This window comes from Arabidopsis thaliana, chromosome 2, assembly GCF_000001735.4.
Source record: "Arabidopsis thaliana chromosome 2, partial sequence".
In the NCBI taxonomy this organism is placed as follows: domain Eukaryota; kingdom Viridiplantae; phylum Streptophyta; class Magnoliopsida; order Brassicales; family Brassicaceae; genus Arabidopsis; species Arabidopsis thaliana.
Genome location: NC_003071.7, coordinates 1,361,387 through 1,380,316, shown reverse-complemented (window position 1 = coordinate 1,380,316; position 18,930 = coordinate 1,361,387). Strand labels below are relative to the sequence as shown.

Genomic DNA, 18,930 nt, shown 5'->3' with positions numbered 1-18,930 from the left:
ATCTACACTGTAAAGAAAGTTTTTCTCGTTTGTCTTGGTTGATAATACATTTCATCGTCCAAACACTTTTATCTCTGCATGTAGTGTGGTTAACTTTTTTTGAAGGTTTACAACTCCAATATCATGTGTTCCATTATTCAGATAAGTACAAAACCATCCTAGCCTTTAATAATATGTTTAATGGAAGATTCAATGTTATTTTTGTTTGAATTTTAGTCTTTTTAGAGAGCCGTGGAAAAATCCAATATTGAATTTATGGTCCATTAAATTAAATTATTTATACATGATTTTTAGTGAATTTATCTATATTAAAGCATTTAAATATATGAGTGGTGGGTATTTCAAATTATCAATTATGGTTGAAACATTGAAATGATATTTATTGTGTAGGTCAGTAAGATATTTTAATATAACTATTATTATGGTGGAGAACATCACAATACAAGTTCTATTTGGAAATTAAATTTGAGTGCTTAGATTATTTTTTTCAGTTTACAATAACATTTTTTTTTTTTTTTCAGAAATAGTGTCAAGTATGTTTAGATTATTATATGATAGCCTAAATATTGGAAACTTTTGAAAAATGTCTAAATTTTTAATATTGAAAATTCAAATTTGCAGTGTCATATAATAATTTTTTCTTCTTTCACATGTAGTTAAGAATATTATTAAAATTTTCAATTGATGCTTCCTTTTTAATTTGTTTTACCATAATCCATATAGTTGTGTTTGTTGATGCAATATATGTATAATTTTTCGTTTTTTCGATGTTAGATTAAGGGTTTGAAAATACTGATACAACTATATAATAAAAGTATTATTAGTATAATAATTATAATATTATTAAATAATTTTAGGATTAAAATTTATTTATTAAAATAAATAACCTTAATATATCTTAACATTTATTTTTAAGCTATTAACATTATAAAATAGTAATTATGTTGTAAATACTCTCTATTAATAAAGCAAATATAAATCTTACAAATAATTAAATTACAAATTTTAGAAGATTTTAAAAAATATTAACTATGAAAAGAATATATATATATATATAAAACTAAAATAACGAATATAACCATGCAAAATTGATTGTATATATACAATTATGTATGAATATAATTCACGCAACACGTGTCAGATTTTTTCTAGTATATTATAATGATGTCTCTGTTTTCTGTTCTTTGAAGTCGTGCATTCTCATCTCACACGTTCCAAGGTCAAGAAAGGATCGTTGACAAGAACTAAAGATCTCCAAGAAGATAATGGAAGATCCACTTTTATTGGGAGACAATCAGATAATCACCGGAAGTCTTAAGCCGACGCCGACATGGAGGATGAATTTCACGGCGGAGCTCAAGAACCTCAGCCGCATGGCGCTGCCTATGGCCACCGTGACTGTTGCTCAATATCTATTACCCGTTATCTCAGTCATGGTCGCCGGCCACCGCAGCGAACTCCAGCTCTCAGGCGTTGCTCTTGCCACTTCTTTTACAAACGTATCCGGCTTCAGTGTCATGGTAACTACTAACTAGTTGTTATTAATCCTCAGTTTCAAGATCCATTCGAATCTCAAAGTCTTGAATGTTTTTTTGCAGTTTGGTTTAGCGGGTGCACTTGAAACTCTATGTGGCCAAGCTTATGGAGCAAAACAATACGCGAAAATCGGAACTTACACTTTCTCTGCAATAGTCTCAAACGTACCTATAGTTGTTCTCATATCGATTCTCTGGTTTTACATGGACAAACTCTTTGTTTCACTTGGACAAGATCCTGACATCTCCAAGGTAGCTGGTTCTTACGCGGTTTGTCTTATACCGGCATTGTTAGCTCAAGCGGTGCAACAACCTTTGACTCGGTTTCTCCAGACTCAGGGTTTGGTTCTTCCTCTTCTCTACTGTGCCATAACCACCCTTTTGTTCCATATACCAGTTTGTTTGATTCTGGTTTACGCGTTTGGTCTTGGAAGCAATGGAGCCGCCTTGGCTATTGGTTTGTCTTACTGGTTTAACGTCTTGATTCTTGCTTTATATGTGAGATTTTCAAGTTCTTGCGAGAAGACTCGCGGCTTTGTGTCTGATGATTTCGTGTTGAGTGTCAAGCAGTTTTTTCAGTATGGAATACCTTCGGCAGCAATGACAACGTAAAAACATTCATCTTCTTCATCGTTGGTGCATTCTTTTCTTTCTTGGCTTGATTTGTTTTTGGTTTCTATATGCAGCATAGAGTGGTCATTGTTTGAGTTCCTTATATTATCTTCAGGACTCCTCCCAAACCCGAAACTCGAGACCTCTGTTCTTTCCATTTGGTAATCTATGTTTCTCTCTGGATCTCTATTTTCCTTTAAACATATCTAGTATCATGAGGACTTGTCATATATATATTGGTCTAATGAGTAAATGTCACATAAACCAATTTTTACTCTTCCCTTTATTATCTAATTTAGTGATGTAATCCTGTGTTGGTTGTTGTTGTTGTGTTCATGTAGTCTTACAACCTCATCTCTCCACTATGTCATTCCAATGGGTATTGGGGCGGCTGGAAGGTATATGTGATTCAGTTAAAACTTATTCAATTTTTGTTTGGAAATGGTCAGATTAGTCATACTATTTACCCTTGGCAGTATACGGGTTTCAAACGAATTGGGAGCGGGTAATCCCGAGGTTGCGAGGCTGGCAGTGTTTGCCGGTATATTCCTTTGGTTCCTAGAGGCTACCATTTGTAGCACACTTCTCTTCATTTGTAGAGATATCTTCGGCTACGCCTTTAGCAATAGCAAAGAAGTTGTGGACTATGTCACAGAGCTATCTCCTTTGCTTTGTATCTCATTTTTGGTTGATGGATTTTCTGCAGTGCTTGGTGGTAATAAAATCAAACCCATTAACTAGCAAATCAAATAAAAGAATCGATCTACGCGACTCAAAATGTGTTTTGTTTGTTATGACTTTTTGAAAAGGGGTTGCTAGGGGAAGTGGATGGCAACATATTGGAGCTTGGGCAAATGTGGTGGCTTACTATCTCCTAGGAGCTCCGGTTGGACTTTTCTTAGGATTTTGGTGTCACATGAATGGTAAAGGGCTATGGATCGGTGTGGTGGTTGGGTCTACGGCGCAAGGAATCATACTAGCTATAGTCACTGCTTGCATGAGTTGGAACGAGCAGGTTAATATCAATCTGAAATATTTATGACTCTTTGTTTTCCGTACTGAGGTTGCTTACATCTTGAATTTGCAGGCTGCCAAGGCAAGACAGAGAATAGTTGTAAGAACTTCTTCATTTGGCAATGGACTTGCTTGAAGGGTTCTTTATTCCCATTTTTGAGACATTATAATCTAAGTCACATTATAATCTTTTTTCTTCAATTTTGGCATTGATACAATAGAGTTGTTTATAAAAAAATATGATAAAATTTTAAACTTAACTAGTATCGTGTATCTGTTTTACCTTTCTGTTATTAAGAGTCTGATTTGAAACTCATGTTAGAGTAGATTTAAAAGAGAGAAAAGTGGTTCTTGTCATTTACTCTATTTTTCCTTTAGTCAAGGGAAGTAAAAAAAGAAACAAATTTTTTTTTCTTTCCCTTTCATGTAGATAAACAAATATAATTAATAGAATTATTTAAAATTATTTAGTTTATTCTCATTTACTTTAGTTTTTTTTGCCCTTCCTTCTAATTACTAATATACATTTACTCTAATTCTTTTATTCTCAAAATTTACCAATACAACCAAATAAGGTTAATATTATTTAAAAAATTCAGTGTCTATTTAATGTTTGATTTGATTTGTCGACCACGAGTTCCACGGTTTATTTTTAAAATTAATATATCATATTTTGAAAAAGGTATCTAGAAGAAGTACCCATAGAAGACTCTGAAATTAACCACACAAATCGATATTGTTGAGTGTTGATTAACAAATACTGGACCCCCAATTTTGACACTTTTACTCCTACTTCTTTTGCATGCGTGGATATGAAATATTGATTACATATATTGGTTTGTCTGAAAAATATAGTAAAATCGTTATTAAAACTAAGAAAAGTTTTTGAAATATTTTATTTAACCGCTATATTATGTAGATAACAATGATATCATATCAATTTTGTGGAGGTAACATTTGTTTTGCCTATGTAAATAATTTTGATACCCTGGTAGCCTAAATTGTCAGAACCTAATAGCATGATTGTCAATGTTGTTATTATGATGCTCATCATGTTAGCAATGATCACAATGCTATCTCTCATAAAAATAAAGTTATAAACTACATTCTATTATATAAAGATGAGGTTTCCTAATCTAAAATAATTTGAAATGTAAATAATATAATTTAGACATAATGTTAAACTTCTTAAACTTCAATATTAACACTATCCTTCTGTCATATCTTAGCCTTATCATATCCACCAGCGATCTCCAGTTCTCCATATCCCAATATTAACAAACTAAATTTAGTTGTGGCAATGATCCCTTCTCAAATCCTACATTCACTGGTCTATGGTTAAGCTTTTGTGTCGTAATCATTAAGATTTTCTGCTTTGACAAGTTTAGCTTAGATCTTGGTCCCTTGACTGTATTTAATTTGCCATATGGTATTCCTTCTTAGGATCTTTGATAGAATTGATTGATCTAAGTTAACCTTCAATTGAAAAATTTATGAGTTTTACATGAAATTAGAAAAGCAAATAATAATCCAACAGTTAAAACAAAATCCAACTAAGAGCGGGAAAACTCTTTTCTCCGAAAAGACTCGTGTCATTTTTTTCCTCCAACGAGCCAGGCTGTTGCACTTATATTTGAGTCACAATGAACTATGAACTATCCTTATATGAAAATTTGTTGAAAAGTTTGACTATATATGTATACAAATAGAGACTAATTAAATAAATTATTTACTCAGAAATTGGATGTTGATCATATTATTTCTTATCATGTCAAGAGCTCTTTTTCTTCTCTCTAACATATCTTTCAGAGAGATAACTTCTTATCTTTGATCGCTGTCCGACTTATATTTTCGGCTTTTGTGCTTGAATGAGGTCCGGTTTTGCTGTCAACACAACTTTTCCGTTGTCGTGTTCTTGTCGTTAATACGGCTTTTCCGTTGTCATGTGCTTGCCGTTAACATGGCTTTCTTTTGCCGTGTTCTTTTGTTGTTTCAAAGACCACGGCTTTTCCGTTGTCATGTGCTTGCCGTTAACATGGCTCTCTATTGCCGTGTTCTTTTGTTGTTTCAAAGACTCGATGTTGAAAATTTTCGGGGTTGTGTGATTGATAGATCAAGATAGTTTTCTCTTCAACAGACCTAACCTTGGTGTTGTTTGATATTGTTTGTTTTCTGTTTTTCTCTTCGGATCTTTTATGGTGGTAGCAGATTTCTCTCAACAGTGTTTCTTTTCTAGCTCATCCTTTTAGCTTGTGCGTACAAAAATTCTATGCACTTTGTGATTTCAGTTGAAGATATGAAGCAATTTCGTGAACATATTTCAATTGCATTTAGCTGTCAATTATTTTAGAAATTCGATTGGTTTTAATCCACAATTTTTAGAATAATTAGATTTTATTTTATTATTGAGTTTAATTATTATGATGTATCTCCATGGTGCGATTTTGTTATTGCTGATAAAAAACAGATGCTCTACCGATGATTTAGTTACAACGGTGGTTTCTTCACCGAAAAACCGTATCTCTAAATTTGTCTTTGGGAATTTTTCTTTTGCTCATCTTACACATGTCTTTTGGTGATCTATCTTGATCCAATCTTCTTCTGTAAACGGTGCATTATTGGGCTCTTCTTAGGCATGCTTTTTTCGAAATTTGTTTATGCGTGTTGGGGCTGTACTTGGCCTTGTAACAAATGGTTTATGGAAGAAAGTCTACCATTGAAGGGAAAAAAGTCATATTATTTCTTTAATCTTACTGGATTGGCATGGCTTTAAAAAAATGGAGAACAAATATATACAATATCACAACTGATATTCCAAAATCTTCTAAATTTTAAACCAAATATTCAATGGTTGACAATTATTCTTTCTATGATTTTGACTTTTTCAACAAAATATTTTTCCAACAAAAGTTTTTTTGTTGGTAAAAGTCCACTAAACGTTTTGATGTCTCTGATTCGTTCTCGCTCTTTTTCTAATATATATATCTTATATAAAATCATTATTATTTTTGCAACATGAATTATTTCTATTTTCTTACATTTTAAAAATACTCCTTCCGTTTCATAATAGAAATTGTTTTTAAGTTTCTATTCAAATTATATATTAAAATTTTCTTACATTTTAGTTATCTTCTTTTTCTAATACATTACTTTTGTTTGGTAAATATATTTTATTAAATGGGAGATAACATCCCAATACAAAGTTCTTCCAAATTTTTCTTTGAATTTGTATATTAATTTTTATTATAAAATAACATAATTAAATATATTTTTTGTATATAGTATCACATTAAGTTTTACATTCTCATATCAGACATTAATTTAGAATTAACTATAATAATGGATTTCAATTTAATATATATCAATAAAACTATATACAATTTGGGTGATAGAAGATATATGTTAAGTTGTTAACATATCCAACACTAAATTATAATTTATTTATATATTTTAGACCATTTATTTAATATAAAATATTTGTTAAAATAATTATATAAATTGAATGATCAATGGAGATAAGCAAAATGTTGAAATTTAAAAAACAAATTGTATTCTACGGTTTCAGTATAATGTTTTTAAATTATTTAGCAATTTTATTTTGGGTCAACAAGTATATTAGATTGACTCAAGTAAATCAATGTTGAGTAAGATTGTTTACATAAGTGATAATATATGTTTTGGTACAAACTTTTCGTGCTAGGTAATCTGTCTTGACATTCGCATCTCAAGAGACCAAAGAAAAAAAAAATCAAAATATTCCTTGTCACTCTGAATCGCCCCAAAATATGTAAAACAAAATTGCCACTCTTGTCGGAAAGACACTATATTCACCAAATCTGATCTGAGTAATCTGTAAAGAAATCTACTTCTCGCTTCTCGTGGTTGATCATATATTTCATCGCTGAAACTAATGCTTCTATCTCTGCATGTAGTGAGGTTAAGTTTTTTTGAAGGTTTATGATATAACCCTGTTTTTACTGATTTTATCTATGTTTTAGATTTAAGATTTTGTGTCTTTTTGTTATTTCTCGAGTCTTTTTAAAGTCTTTTCAGGTATTCTATACGGTGGAACAATAATGGAGATGATGAGACATTTTGGAGCAAAAACTAAGGAAAAGGAAGCTAAGGACGATTTCAGTTCCAGATTCAGTGAGAGTGTCGATCGACACACTCTTTTTGTCGACCGACACCAGTTTCGGCCCAGAAGAGTCCATGATGCTTTCAAGTTTACAGAAGTGGAAATTAAATTTGCCCCAAAAGACTTCTCTATTTGCATTATTAGTCTCTAAACAATTTATAGGGCATAGATATAGTTTTAGAGGTCATTGTTTAGCCCTAAGTTCTTTTCTACCAAGTTTTGAGAGAGACATAAGCTATTCATCTTCTGTTTTCAGAGATTCATTCAGTTTTCAATACAGTGAAGCGATCCTTTCATACTCTAATCTTATTTGCTGTGTTTATGCTTTCTTACTTAATTATGTTGCTTGTTTCAATCAATATGTATGAGTAGTTTGCTTGTTAAGAATAGAGTTTCTCATTAGAGATTCATATGGTTTAATAGAACCCCCTTTGCTAGGTTATCTTAGAATTCTTCATTTTTAATTGATGCTTTTATTTTTTAATTTGTTTTACCATAATCTATATAGTTGTGTTTGTTGATGCAATATATGTATGATTGTTTTTGTTTTTTTAAATGTCAGATTAAACGTTTAAAAATACTGATACAACTATATAATAAAAGTATTATTATTATAATAATTAAAATACTATAATAATTATAATATTGTTAAATTATTTCGGATTCAAATTTATTTATTAAAATAAATAACCTTAATATATCTTACCACTTATTTTCAAGCTATCAACATTTATGTTTATAACTACTCTCTATTAATAAAGCAAATCAAAATCTTACAGATAAAAATAAAATTCCCACAAGTTTTATTTAAATTTTAATAAACAAATTCTCTTTTAATATGGTACATACCACTTTCGTATAAAAGATATTTTAGAAACTCATAAAGGTCAATTTACAGGCCAGAATACTTTATGCTTAATTATTTATTTTTGGAAGATTTTAAATATATTAACTAGGGAAAGTACACAATTTATACTTGGAAGAGTTGTTATTTAAGTGTACAAAAAAGCCACTATTGCTGGTACTGTGTATGTAGAAATTGGCATGACCCCCTAGGAAGATCTTTTTATACTATATGAATATATTGTATCAGATCATAATTGTTCTTCGCATGTGGTTCTTTTTTGTTATTTATTTATTGATTTTTGGGAAACCAATCGTCATCATCATTTCTGTTCCTATATAGAAAGTTAGGGGTTTCAAAATGGGTCAAAATTCATAGGTCAACTCAACTCAACTCAACCCATGAACTCTAATGAGTTGAAAATTTCGACTCAAATGAGTTGACGGGTCAAATGAGTTATTCTGTCAATTGGTTTGATGAGTAAAATGAGTTGGATTGTAATGGCTAATGGTTTAAATGATTTACCCAATTAACCCATCAAGTATTATAAAATTGAATTAAACCAACTAAAATCTCTAAAGAAATGTCAATTTAAGTTTAACCAACACATCTAAACCAATTTAATAAAATCAATATTTTCCAAATTTCTTAAATATACAAGCGATGAAATTGAAAAAAGGTAAACTCGTAATTTTTCCACCTAAAAACATAAAACCGTGATTTTCCCGCCAAAAACATAAACCCATGATTTTCCCGCCAAAAACGTAAACCCGTGATTTTTCCGTCAAAAACGTAAACCCGTGATTTTCCCGCCAAAAACGTAAACCCGTAATTTTTCCGCCAAAAACAAAAACCCGTGATTTTCCCGCCAAAAACGAAAACCCGTGATTTTCCGCCAAAAACGTAAACGCGTGATTTTCCCGCCAAAAACGTAAACCCGTAATTTTCTAGCCAAAAAAGTAAACCCGTAATTTTTCTGCCAAAAAACGTAAACCCATGATTTTCCCGCCAAAAACGTAAACCCATGTTTTTCCCGCAAAAAACGTAAACCTGTTATTTTCCCGCCAAAAACGTAAACCTGTCATTTTTTCCGCCAAAAACGTAAACCCGTAAAAAGTGGAATCTGTAAATATCTTAAGTTTGATGATAATGAATTAATAATTATTAATAATAATAATTATTTATTATTGTTTTATAATAATAATTAATTAAATTATTACTTAAATGGGTTAACCCATTTAACAACTCAACCCATCAAATTAAATGAGTTATGAGTTGACCCAACCCATTTAACAAAATGAGTTGGGTCAACCAATAACTCATTTAATCCTAAACTCATTTGATTGTGAGTTGAGTTGAGTTGGGTTACCCATTTTGACACCCCTATGATATTAGCTGGTAACCCAAGTATTAACATACCAATTTGTATTAGGTGGTAACTTTGATGCAAAACTTATGAATTCAAATTTTAATACCTCTAAGGGTATTTTCACTATATATAAACATATATTAGCCGTTAACAAAACGTTAACGTAACATTTGTATTAGGTGCTAACTCTAATTCATAACAAAAGTGAAACTATCTGAAATCACGAGGAACTTATGATATTAGCCGGCAACACAAGTATTAACATACCAGTTTGTATAAAGTGGTAACTCTGATGCAAAACTTATGAGGGTATTATCACTATATGTAGGGGTCGATTGGTAACGGCGGTTAATTTAAACCGTAAAGACTTCGGCTGTTACGACATTAACTGTAAAAACTTTGGCTACAGAGACTTTGACTCTAGAGACTTGCACTGTTAAAATTGATTGGTACAAAAGAAACTTTAGAAACTGTCACAATTATTTTTATTATTATTAAATATTTTTTATAAATATTATTTATGCTAAAAATCAATTTATTTGGTAATATAGTGACTAAAATAAATTTATTTAAGAAAAATACAAAAAATTCATAGATAAATTCATAAATATAAAATTTCATTTTACAAATTCACTATTTTAAATATTCAAATTGGATCTCAAAAAACTAGAAAAAATAAAACTAGAATTAATCAATAGATTTTTTTATGATAGTAAAATATGAATATTTTTTAAAAGAGTTTTGAAATTGTATGGGTAAAGAAAAAATATATTTGTTTTGTTTTATTATTCTCTCTCAAAGTGAAAGTCTCGTTTATGAGACTTTAGAAAAAAAACAAAAAGAAGAGTCAGGGGCGATTGGTAGTCACTGTTAGTTTTGGTTTTAGAAGCTTTGATTTTAAAAATTTGAGCTGCAGAGAATTTGGATGTAAAGACTTTGACTGTTAAAATCTGATTAGTAGAACAAAACTGTAAAAGGTGTAAATGTTATTTTTTATTATTATTATTATATATAAAATAAATAAAATAAATTTAGAAATAAATTTATGTAACAATAAAACTTTAGTAATGATTTTATTTACCAAAACAAAAAACTTTAGTAGTAATTTTTAAAAATATATATTATTCATTTATTTTTAAAAAACCAAACATTGCATTATTATATTTATTGTATCATGGTGAAACTTAATATCCAAACACATTAGTAAGAAGTGGGATAAACTTAATAAAACTTGGATGAAGGCGTGGAGCTTGAGGATCATTAGAATATATCTTGTAATGAAATAATCTAAACGGTTTTTTAGAAGTTTTCACTCCAAATTAGTTCTGAGTTGATCGTTAAATTTCTGAACAATGTTTCTTTGTGAATAGCACTTAATCTTCCAACTGTACTACTTTGATTTTGTTTTTCCATACCCAGATTTTGTAGAAATATGGATGTAGTCTGTTGGATTTGCAAGTTTCAAGATAACACACTTTGTCACTGTATTTATAATGGTTTAAGTGATCTTCTAAAAATAGTAATTTGTAAGTATTTTGATCTTTAAGTATTTAAAATATATTTTAAAATAATTATTTTGGTAAACTAGTCAACATAAAATTTTGCTAACAAACCAAATAAATATAAGAAAAGTAAATTAAAAGATTTGAATAATTAAAATACTTATCTTGAATGATTTTTATGGCTAAAGTTTTTTCTCAAAACTGTTTTCAATGATTTTTTGACTTATCAAAAAATCAACAAATTTATTAATAATAATGAAATGACATCTAACTCTTATTAGTGGTGATGATGAAAAATAAAATTATTTTTAGTGAAATGGATCTTAAAAGAAAGATAAAAAATTAATAATAATTAATTTATCAAAAATGTTTTGAAAAAAAAATATGTAATTTGTAGAGAGTTTTTAATTATGTTTGGAGAAAAAAAAGAAAAGAATTTAATAATATTTGTTTGAAAGCCATATTTACATCGTCATTTACGTGACTTTCAAAAAGGAAGGCAAAGGAAGAAGAGAAAAAAAAAAGCTTTAAAAACTTCCAAAAAATTAAAGTGAAAAAAGTCTGATTGCCAAAAAAAAATACTGTTAAGACTTTATAATCCATTTGAAGCCTTGACAGCCCTTTGCCAATCAACCCCTAAAAAAACTAATAAAGTTTTGAAAGTGTGATTGGTTAAAAAATGACTTTAACGACTTTAAATAAAAAATAAAGCTTTGAAAGCCTCTTCCAATCACCCCCGTAAACAGATATTAGCCGTTAACAAAAAGTTAACGTAACATTTATATTAGGTGCTAACTCTAATCTACATATACATTTTTGCAGTCATTTTAGCAAATAAATCATCGAGTTGGAACTTATTTACAAGGAATGTCATTGACATTAATTATTATCAATTAATTAATATTCCTAATTATTAGCATTTCCTTATCTAATATATCTCCATCAATTCTAATTATTTTTAAAAAAGAGAAATCTTAAGACTTTAGTTATATTATACTTGATTAAAGATGTTTAGAATATTTAACGAAAAAACGTTTAGAATATATATAATATATGAAATCTATAAAATTAAATAACCATTTCAAAAAAAAACTTTGAAATTGATTTAAATTATAAATCTTTTAATAAAAATATTATTAGAACAAAAAAAGAAACAATAATGTATAATTTTACCGAACTGAATTAGATGGTAGGACGGGTTTAAAATATTATAATGTATGGATTTTATAACAATTAAATAACTACTTGAAAGAAAATTTTAAATTTAATTTGAATTATATATCTTTGAAATTAAAATATTATTAAAACAAAATAACAAAACCAAAATGTTTAATTTACTGAACGGGGTTAGATGGCAGGACGGGTTTGGGTCGACAGTAATACGAGACGGTATATCACGGGTGAAATCCATTAGATATGTTTAGTTTCACTTAACGGGATTAGATGGTATGACGGGTTTGGATCGATAGTAATACGAGACGGTATACTAAGGGTGAAATCCTAGATATAACAATCAAAATACAATTATATTATCTTAAATACTAAACAAAATAAATATTATTAATAAAATAAATATAATTTAAATTTAAATTATTTAGTTATAATCTTAATTTTAACTTAATGAATTATACGTTATTGTTCTTATATTTTAAAACAGTAAAACTCAAACATAGTAATTATATACTAAATAATATAGAAATATAAGAGTTGTACATTTAAAATATACAAAACATTAAATCATATATATTTTTAATCGAGTAAACAAATTAAACTTCTATTTTTAGAAGAACAAAATAGTCCCGCGGTGTACCGCGGGTTAAAATCTAGTTCATAACAAAAGTGAAACCATCCGTTCAAACCCCCTAGTCCAAAAAATCAGTCCCATCCTTCCATCTTCAACCGCCAAAAAAACTTTTTCCTCGTTGCTTACTTGCTGCCCTGCAACACATAATTTTTTGATTAGCAGTCATTTTTCTTTTTTATCAGATAACACCTACTTTATCGACTCTAGTTTCTTTATACACCATCAACAAATGTAATATGTAAACATTTCTTTACCCTGCTAATTTGTATATTATCATGATATTCTCAAAATTATCGTAATCCAAAGTTATCAACGATCTTCTTTCCTGTTTTAAAAATTATGGTAAAAGTTTTGTTATCGACTGCTTTTTTCAAAAATATGATAAAGAGGTATATATATAGGTACATATCTAAGATTTAAATGTTTTGTGTCTTTTTCTTATAGGGACAATATATCTCGCGGAAAGAGGCTACCGATTCTCTATTCGTATAGGGACAATTATGTCATATTTAATTTGCAAGAAAAATTCTACCTAAATAACTAAATGAAAAGAATTTATATACAAAACGAATATAACCCATGCAAACTTGATTGTATGAGATTTTAGCTGGTAACCCAAGGCAAGCCAAGGCAAGAAAGAGAATAGTTGTAAGAACTTCTTCATTTGGCAATGGACTTGCTTGAATGGTTCTTTATTTCCATTTTTGAGACAAGTCACATTATAATTTTTTTTCTTCAATTTTGTTATAATCATCATCACAGAATATTGGAGTGAAAATGACATCTATATAAACAATATTTCTATTTAACGAATGCATATTTATCACCTTTTTTTCTTTTGTGGAAAGATGCATATTAATCACTTATGTAAACAATATTACTTAGCATTGGCTTGTACAAATTAATATAATAAAGTTGTTTATAAAAAAATATTATAAAATTTTAAATTTAACTAGTATCTTATATCTGTTTTACCTATCTGTTATTAAGAGTCGGATTCGAAACTCATGTTAAAGTAAATTTAAAAGAGAGAAATGTGGTTCAAGTTCATTTACTCTATTTTTCAAAAAAAAAAAAAAAAATCTTCCTCTTTCATGTAGATAAACAAATATAATTAATAGAATTATTTAAAATTATTTATTTTATTCTCATTTACTTTAGTTTTTTTGCCTTTCCTTATAATTACTACTATACGTTTACTCTAATTTTATTCTCAAAATTTACCAATCATACCCAATAAGTTTAATATTATTTTAAAATTCATTGTCTAATTAATGTTTGATTTGATTAATCGACGACCACGAGTTCCACGGGTTGTTTTTAAAATTGATATATCATATATTGAAAAAGCTATCTAGAAGAAGTACCCATAGAAGAAGACTCTCAAACTGACCGACACAAATCGATACTATTGAGTGTTGAGCAAATACTAGATCCCCAATTTTGATACTTTTACGCCTACTTCTTTTGCATGCGTGGATAGGAAACATTAATTTACATATATTGGTTTTTCAGAAAAATATAGTAAATTTTTTATTAAAACTAAAGAAAAGTGTTTGAATATTTTATTTAACCGCCATATTATGTAGATAACAATGATACATTGATACCATATCGAGTTGGTGGATGTAACTTTGTTTTGCCTATGCAAATAATTTTGATACCAAGGTAGCCTAAACTGTCAATAAATCATATAACTTCTACAACATGTTAGCATGATTGTCAATGTTGTTATTATGATGCTAATTATGTTAGCATATAGATTAATACATGATCACAATGTTATCTCTCTGCACACTGCGATCGATTTTTAATATGGATTTATCCAGTACAAATTCGACAATAGTTGTTATTTCGCAAATAGATGAATTATTGAAGAAACATGAGATTATGTTGCATTAAACATATATGATTTTTTGTGCAAAAGCTTTGTTTCTATTCAATCACTCAAAACTATTACAAGACTTAGGAGAATACACATTCTCAGTGTTTGAAACGACAAAGTTAAAAGCAGTAAACGAAAAAGTACGATAATCCAACGATAGATCCATAATTACTTTCATACAAGAGTTGTAGAACACAATGTCACATGCCAGAAAATGGTAAGTCGGAGACAGTACCACGAAAGATCTGAGAAGTGGTAGATTGGTCATAGTCCATTAACATAATGACGTTGAAAATGACTTTGTAGCCTCGAGTCTCGCAGACACAAGACACTCTTCACAATACGATAGCAAGGCAATTAGGAAAATCAAGCGATTTCTCGGCTTAAAAACCGGAAACCAAATACGGACACTCGTTATAAAAGTTCTCTCCATAAAGGAGGAAAGTGAGATAAATGTTCTCTCTATAAAAAAGGAGACTGAGATATATGTTCTCTTCATAAAGGAGGTGGAACCAAAGTTTTCTTTGGGAAGTTTGCACACCGTGGACCCTCAAAATCATGCAAGATTACACGGTGACAATATTGAAATTGTCGACCCTCGCACGGTCTTCTGAAATAAGCATGTGACATATGGCTTGCTTCAGAGTGTAAACGGTGAAGATGATATATAGTAGAAACAACAGAGGCCGGAAAATGCGGGTCGACGAAATTTATTTTTATATTACACTTATTTTATGATTTTATATTTTAATGATAAATATCATATTATATCAAATCATGATTACATGATACTTTGGACTTATATGAATACATAAGTATATAAGAAAGAATGTGACAGCATAGATTATTGATTGTATATTTGTATAGTATAGTAAGATCGTTAAATGTTTCCTCTCTGAAGTCGTGCGTTTACAAGGAATTTAATGGAAGATCCACTTTTATTGGGAGATGATCAGTTAATCACTAGAAACCTCAAGTCAACGCCGACATGGTGGATGAATTTTACGGCGGAGCTGAAGAACGTCAGCTCTATGGCGGCGCCTATGGCCACCGTGACAGTGTCTCAATATCTATTGCCCGTGATCTCGGTCATGGTCGCCGGCCACTGCGGTGAACTCCAGCTGTCTGGTGTCACTCTTGCCACTGCTTTCGCAAACGTCTCCGGCTTCGGCATCATGGTAATTAGTTTATCCTCTGTTTAAACCACGTTCAAGATCCAAGCGAAACTTAACAAGTCTTGGAAATTTTTGCAGTATGGTTTAGTGGGTGCACTTGAAACTCTATGTGGCCAAGCTTATGGAGCAAAACAATACACTAAAATCGGAACTTACACTTTCTCTGCAATAGTCTCAAACGTACCTATAGTTGTTCTCATATCGATTCTCTGGTTTTACATGGACAAACTCTTTGTTTCACTTGGACAAGATCCTGACATCTCCAAGGTAGCTGGTTCTTACGCGGTTTGTCTTATACCGGCATTGTTAGCTCAAGCAGTGCAACAACCTTTGACTCGGTTTCTCCAGACTCAGGGTTTGGTTCTTCCTCTTCTCTACTGTGCCATAACCACCCTTTTATTCCATATACCAGTTTGTTTGATTCTGGTTTACGCGTTTGGTCTTGGAAGCAATGGAGCCGCCTTGGCTATTGGTTTGTCTTACTGGTTTAATGTCTTGATTCTTGCTTTATATGTGAGATTTTCAAGCGCTTGCGAGAAGACTCGCGGCTTTGTATCCGATGATTTCGTGTTGAGTGTCAAGCAGTTTTTTCAGTATGGGATACCATCAGCAGCAATGACAACGTAAAAACATTCATCTTCTTCATCGTTGGTGCATTCTTTTCTTTCTTGGCTTGATTTGTTTTTTGTTTCTATATGCAGCATAGAATGGTCGTTGTTTGAGCTCCTTATCTTATCTTCAGGACTCCTCCCAAACCCGAAACTCGAGACCTCTGTTCTTTCCATTTGGTAATCTATCTTTCTCTCTGGATCTTTGTCTCCCTTTTTACATATATGTCTAGTATATATCAGGAGGGATTGTCTTAAATATATAGGTCTAGACGTCTAGTGAGTAAATATTGGTTAATTAAATTAGATATAGTTTATCGAATTCATATAGACAGAATTGTTACGCTTTACTGATGCAATATTTTTGGTTGTTGTTGTTTTTTTAATAATAGTCTTACAACATCATCTCTCCACTGTGTCATTCCAATGGGTATCGGGGCTGCTGGAAGGTATGATTCCGATAAAACCGACTAAATATTTGTTTGGGAATTTTCAGACTAGTCACAATGTTTACTTTGGCAGCACACGGATTTCAAACGAATTGGGAGCGGGAAATCCGGAGGTTGCTAGGCTGGCAGTGTTTGCCGGTATTTTCCTTTGGTTCCTAGAGGCTACCATTTGTAGCACACTTCTGTTCACTTGCAAAAATATTTTTGGCTACGCGTTCAGCAATAGCAAAGAAGTTGTGGACTATGTCACGGAGCTATCTTCGCTGCTTTGTCTTTCATTTATGGTCGATGGATTTTCTTCAGTGCTTGATGGTATTAAGATCAAACCCTTCAATTAGTGAATGATAAAAAATCCTATCTCGCGACTCAAATATGACTTTTATGAAAAAGGGGTTGCTAGGGGAAGTGGGTGGCAAAATATTGGAGCTTGGGCAAATGTGGTGGCTTACTATCTCCTAGGAGCTCCTGTTGGATTTTTCTTAGGATTTTGGGGTCATATGAACGGCAAAGGGCTATGGATTGGTGTGATCGTTGGGTCCACTGCTCAAGGGATCATACTAGCTATAGTCACTGCTTGCCTGAGTTGGGAGGAGCAGGTCAATAGCAATCTTAAATATATTTTTGGACATTTGATGAATCTTTTTTTTACCCCATACTGAAGTTGTTTACAATTGGAAATTGCAGGCTGCCAAGGCCAGAGAAAGAATAGTTGGAAGAACATTGGAGTGAAAATCACACACTTTTAAACGTAACTGATATAGTTGTACTCCTTCCGTTTAGTATACACGAAATATAGAAGAATACATGGTCACACATGCCAAATATACACGAATAAATGTAAGTTTAAGGTTTTCACACACGTATTAAAAAACAAATAAATTTATTAGCTTAAACTTTGTCAATATATTTTCTATAAAGTTATTGATCAATACATTAAATCCGTGGGATAAAGCTGTAATGTATCAAACAATTGCATTGAAAATATAAAACAATATATATTTTAAAATAAATTTTTTTTTTAAAAATGACACTTAATCTTGTATGCGTTTTATCTTTCTAATGATTAAATATCTATGTATAAGTTTAACATCAAGTAAAAATTTGAGTGACTAATTTATGTTTGATTGGATTTTCCACAGTTTATCTTATAAACTGAACTCTCATATGGCTAAGATATTTTACTTTCTTTCATTTAACAGTTACGGGGCGATTGAATGTTCTTTTAACAAGGTCTGATTTGAACGGACATTAGTTTTGTTTATACAACAATGTGTTTCTCTATATACAGAATATAACTTATATATAGTAAATTGTTTATGTTGATCCCAGTAAAAAAAGATAAAAAGAGAAGAGATGGTGCTACTGAGGAACCAAGAAAGAACTGGAAGTCAACAATCAACTCATACTCATGTGTCTCTCCTTTTTAATGAGAGTGACTAACCAACGATTTAAAATAAATAAAAAGAGTGGTTCAAATGTAAATAATTCAAACTACTAAGACTTGGTGGAATTCATGTGAAGGAGACAAAAGTTCAATCTCATGGAGAAACAGAATTCCATTGAAGAAGAAAAAATGTGAATAACCCTAACTTTTAGAATGCTGACCTAATTAATGCACTTAATCAGCTTCGTAAACAGTTTCTACTTGTGAATTCTTGCCAACTTTTCGAGAACACCAGGATATATAGTTGAGAATAATGCTAGCAAATCGTCTAAAAGTTTCTAGAGTACATATCTAGATTCGTCTTAATAATGCTAAATATTTATCTTCAACAACATTGTTTTCATTTTTCAATACAATAAAGTTGAATTAAAATCATTTTTTTAATCTACTAAGACTGTAATTTAACAATATTTTTAAACATATTGTACTGGTTTAGAGGCGATTTATCTTGTTGGAAAAGAAGTTTGGAAGATTCTGTCTTGAGTTCCATTTCATTAAAACAAAGTCATCACATTTCTGGTATGTGAGACGAAGCTATGGTCCATGATTAA

General features: G+C 30.5%; 2 protein-coding genes and 1 long non-coding RNA gene across 4 annotated transcripts; all 3 read left to right on the top strand.

Moving 5' to 3' along the window:
- The first annotated feature begins 1,186 nt into the window (after positions 1 to 1,186).
- AT2G04100 (MATE efflux family protein) lies at positions 1,187 to 3,623 on the top strand. 2 transcript variants are annotated; one of them, NM_126451.5, is made up of 7 exons: positions 1,187 to 1,520; positions 1,599 to 2,143; positions 2,222 to 2,308; positions 2,489 to 2,545; positions 2,624 to 2,862; positions 2,957 to 3,162; positions 3,235 to 3,623. In NM_126451.5, exons 1-7 carry the CDS (start codon positions 1,266 to 1,268, stop codon positions 3,295 to 3,297), a joined length of 1,452 nt encoding a protein of 483 aa, NP_178499.2. In that variant the 5' UTR covers positions 1,187 to 1,265; the 3' UTR covers positions 3,298 to 3,623. The 2 variants fall into 2 exon arrangements, with proteins under 2 accessions (NP_178499.2, NP_001324928.1); NM_001335216.1 differs by having other exon boundaries at positions 2,957 to 3,623.
- Positions 3,624 to 4,773: 1,150 nt separating this feature from the next.
- Positions 4,774 to 5,328, top strand: AT2G04715. The gene has a single exon (NR_140029.1). It is a non-coding gene; the product is annotated as an other RNA (long non-coding RNA).
- Positions 5,329 to 15,528: 10,200 nt separating this feature from the next.
- Positions 15,529 to 17,937, top strand: AT2G04090 (MATE efflux family protein). The gene is made up of 7 exons (NM_126450.3): positions 15,529 to 15,881; positions 15,957 to 16,501; positions 16,580 to 16,666; positions 16,879 to 16,935; positions 17,009 to 17,247; positions 17,326 to 17,531; positions 17,620 to 17,937. The coding sequence occupies exons 1-7, from the start codon at positions 15,627 to 15,629 to the stop codon at positions 17,662 to 17,664; spliced, it is 1,434 nt and encodes a 477-aa protein (NP_178498.2). The 5' UTR covers positions 15,529 to 15,626; the 3' UTR covers positions 17,665 to 17,937.
- The last annotated feature ends 993 nt before the right edge of the window (positions 17,938 to 18,930 follow it).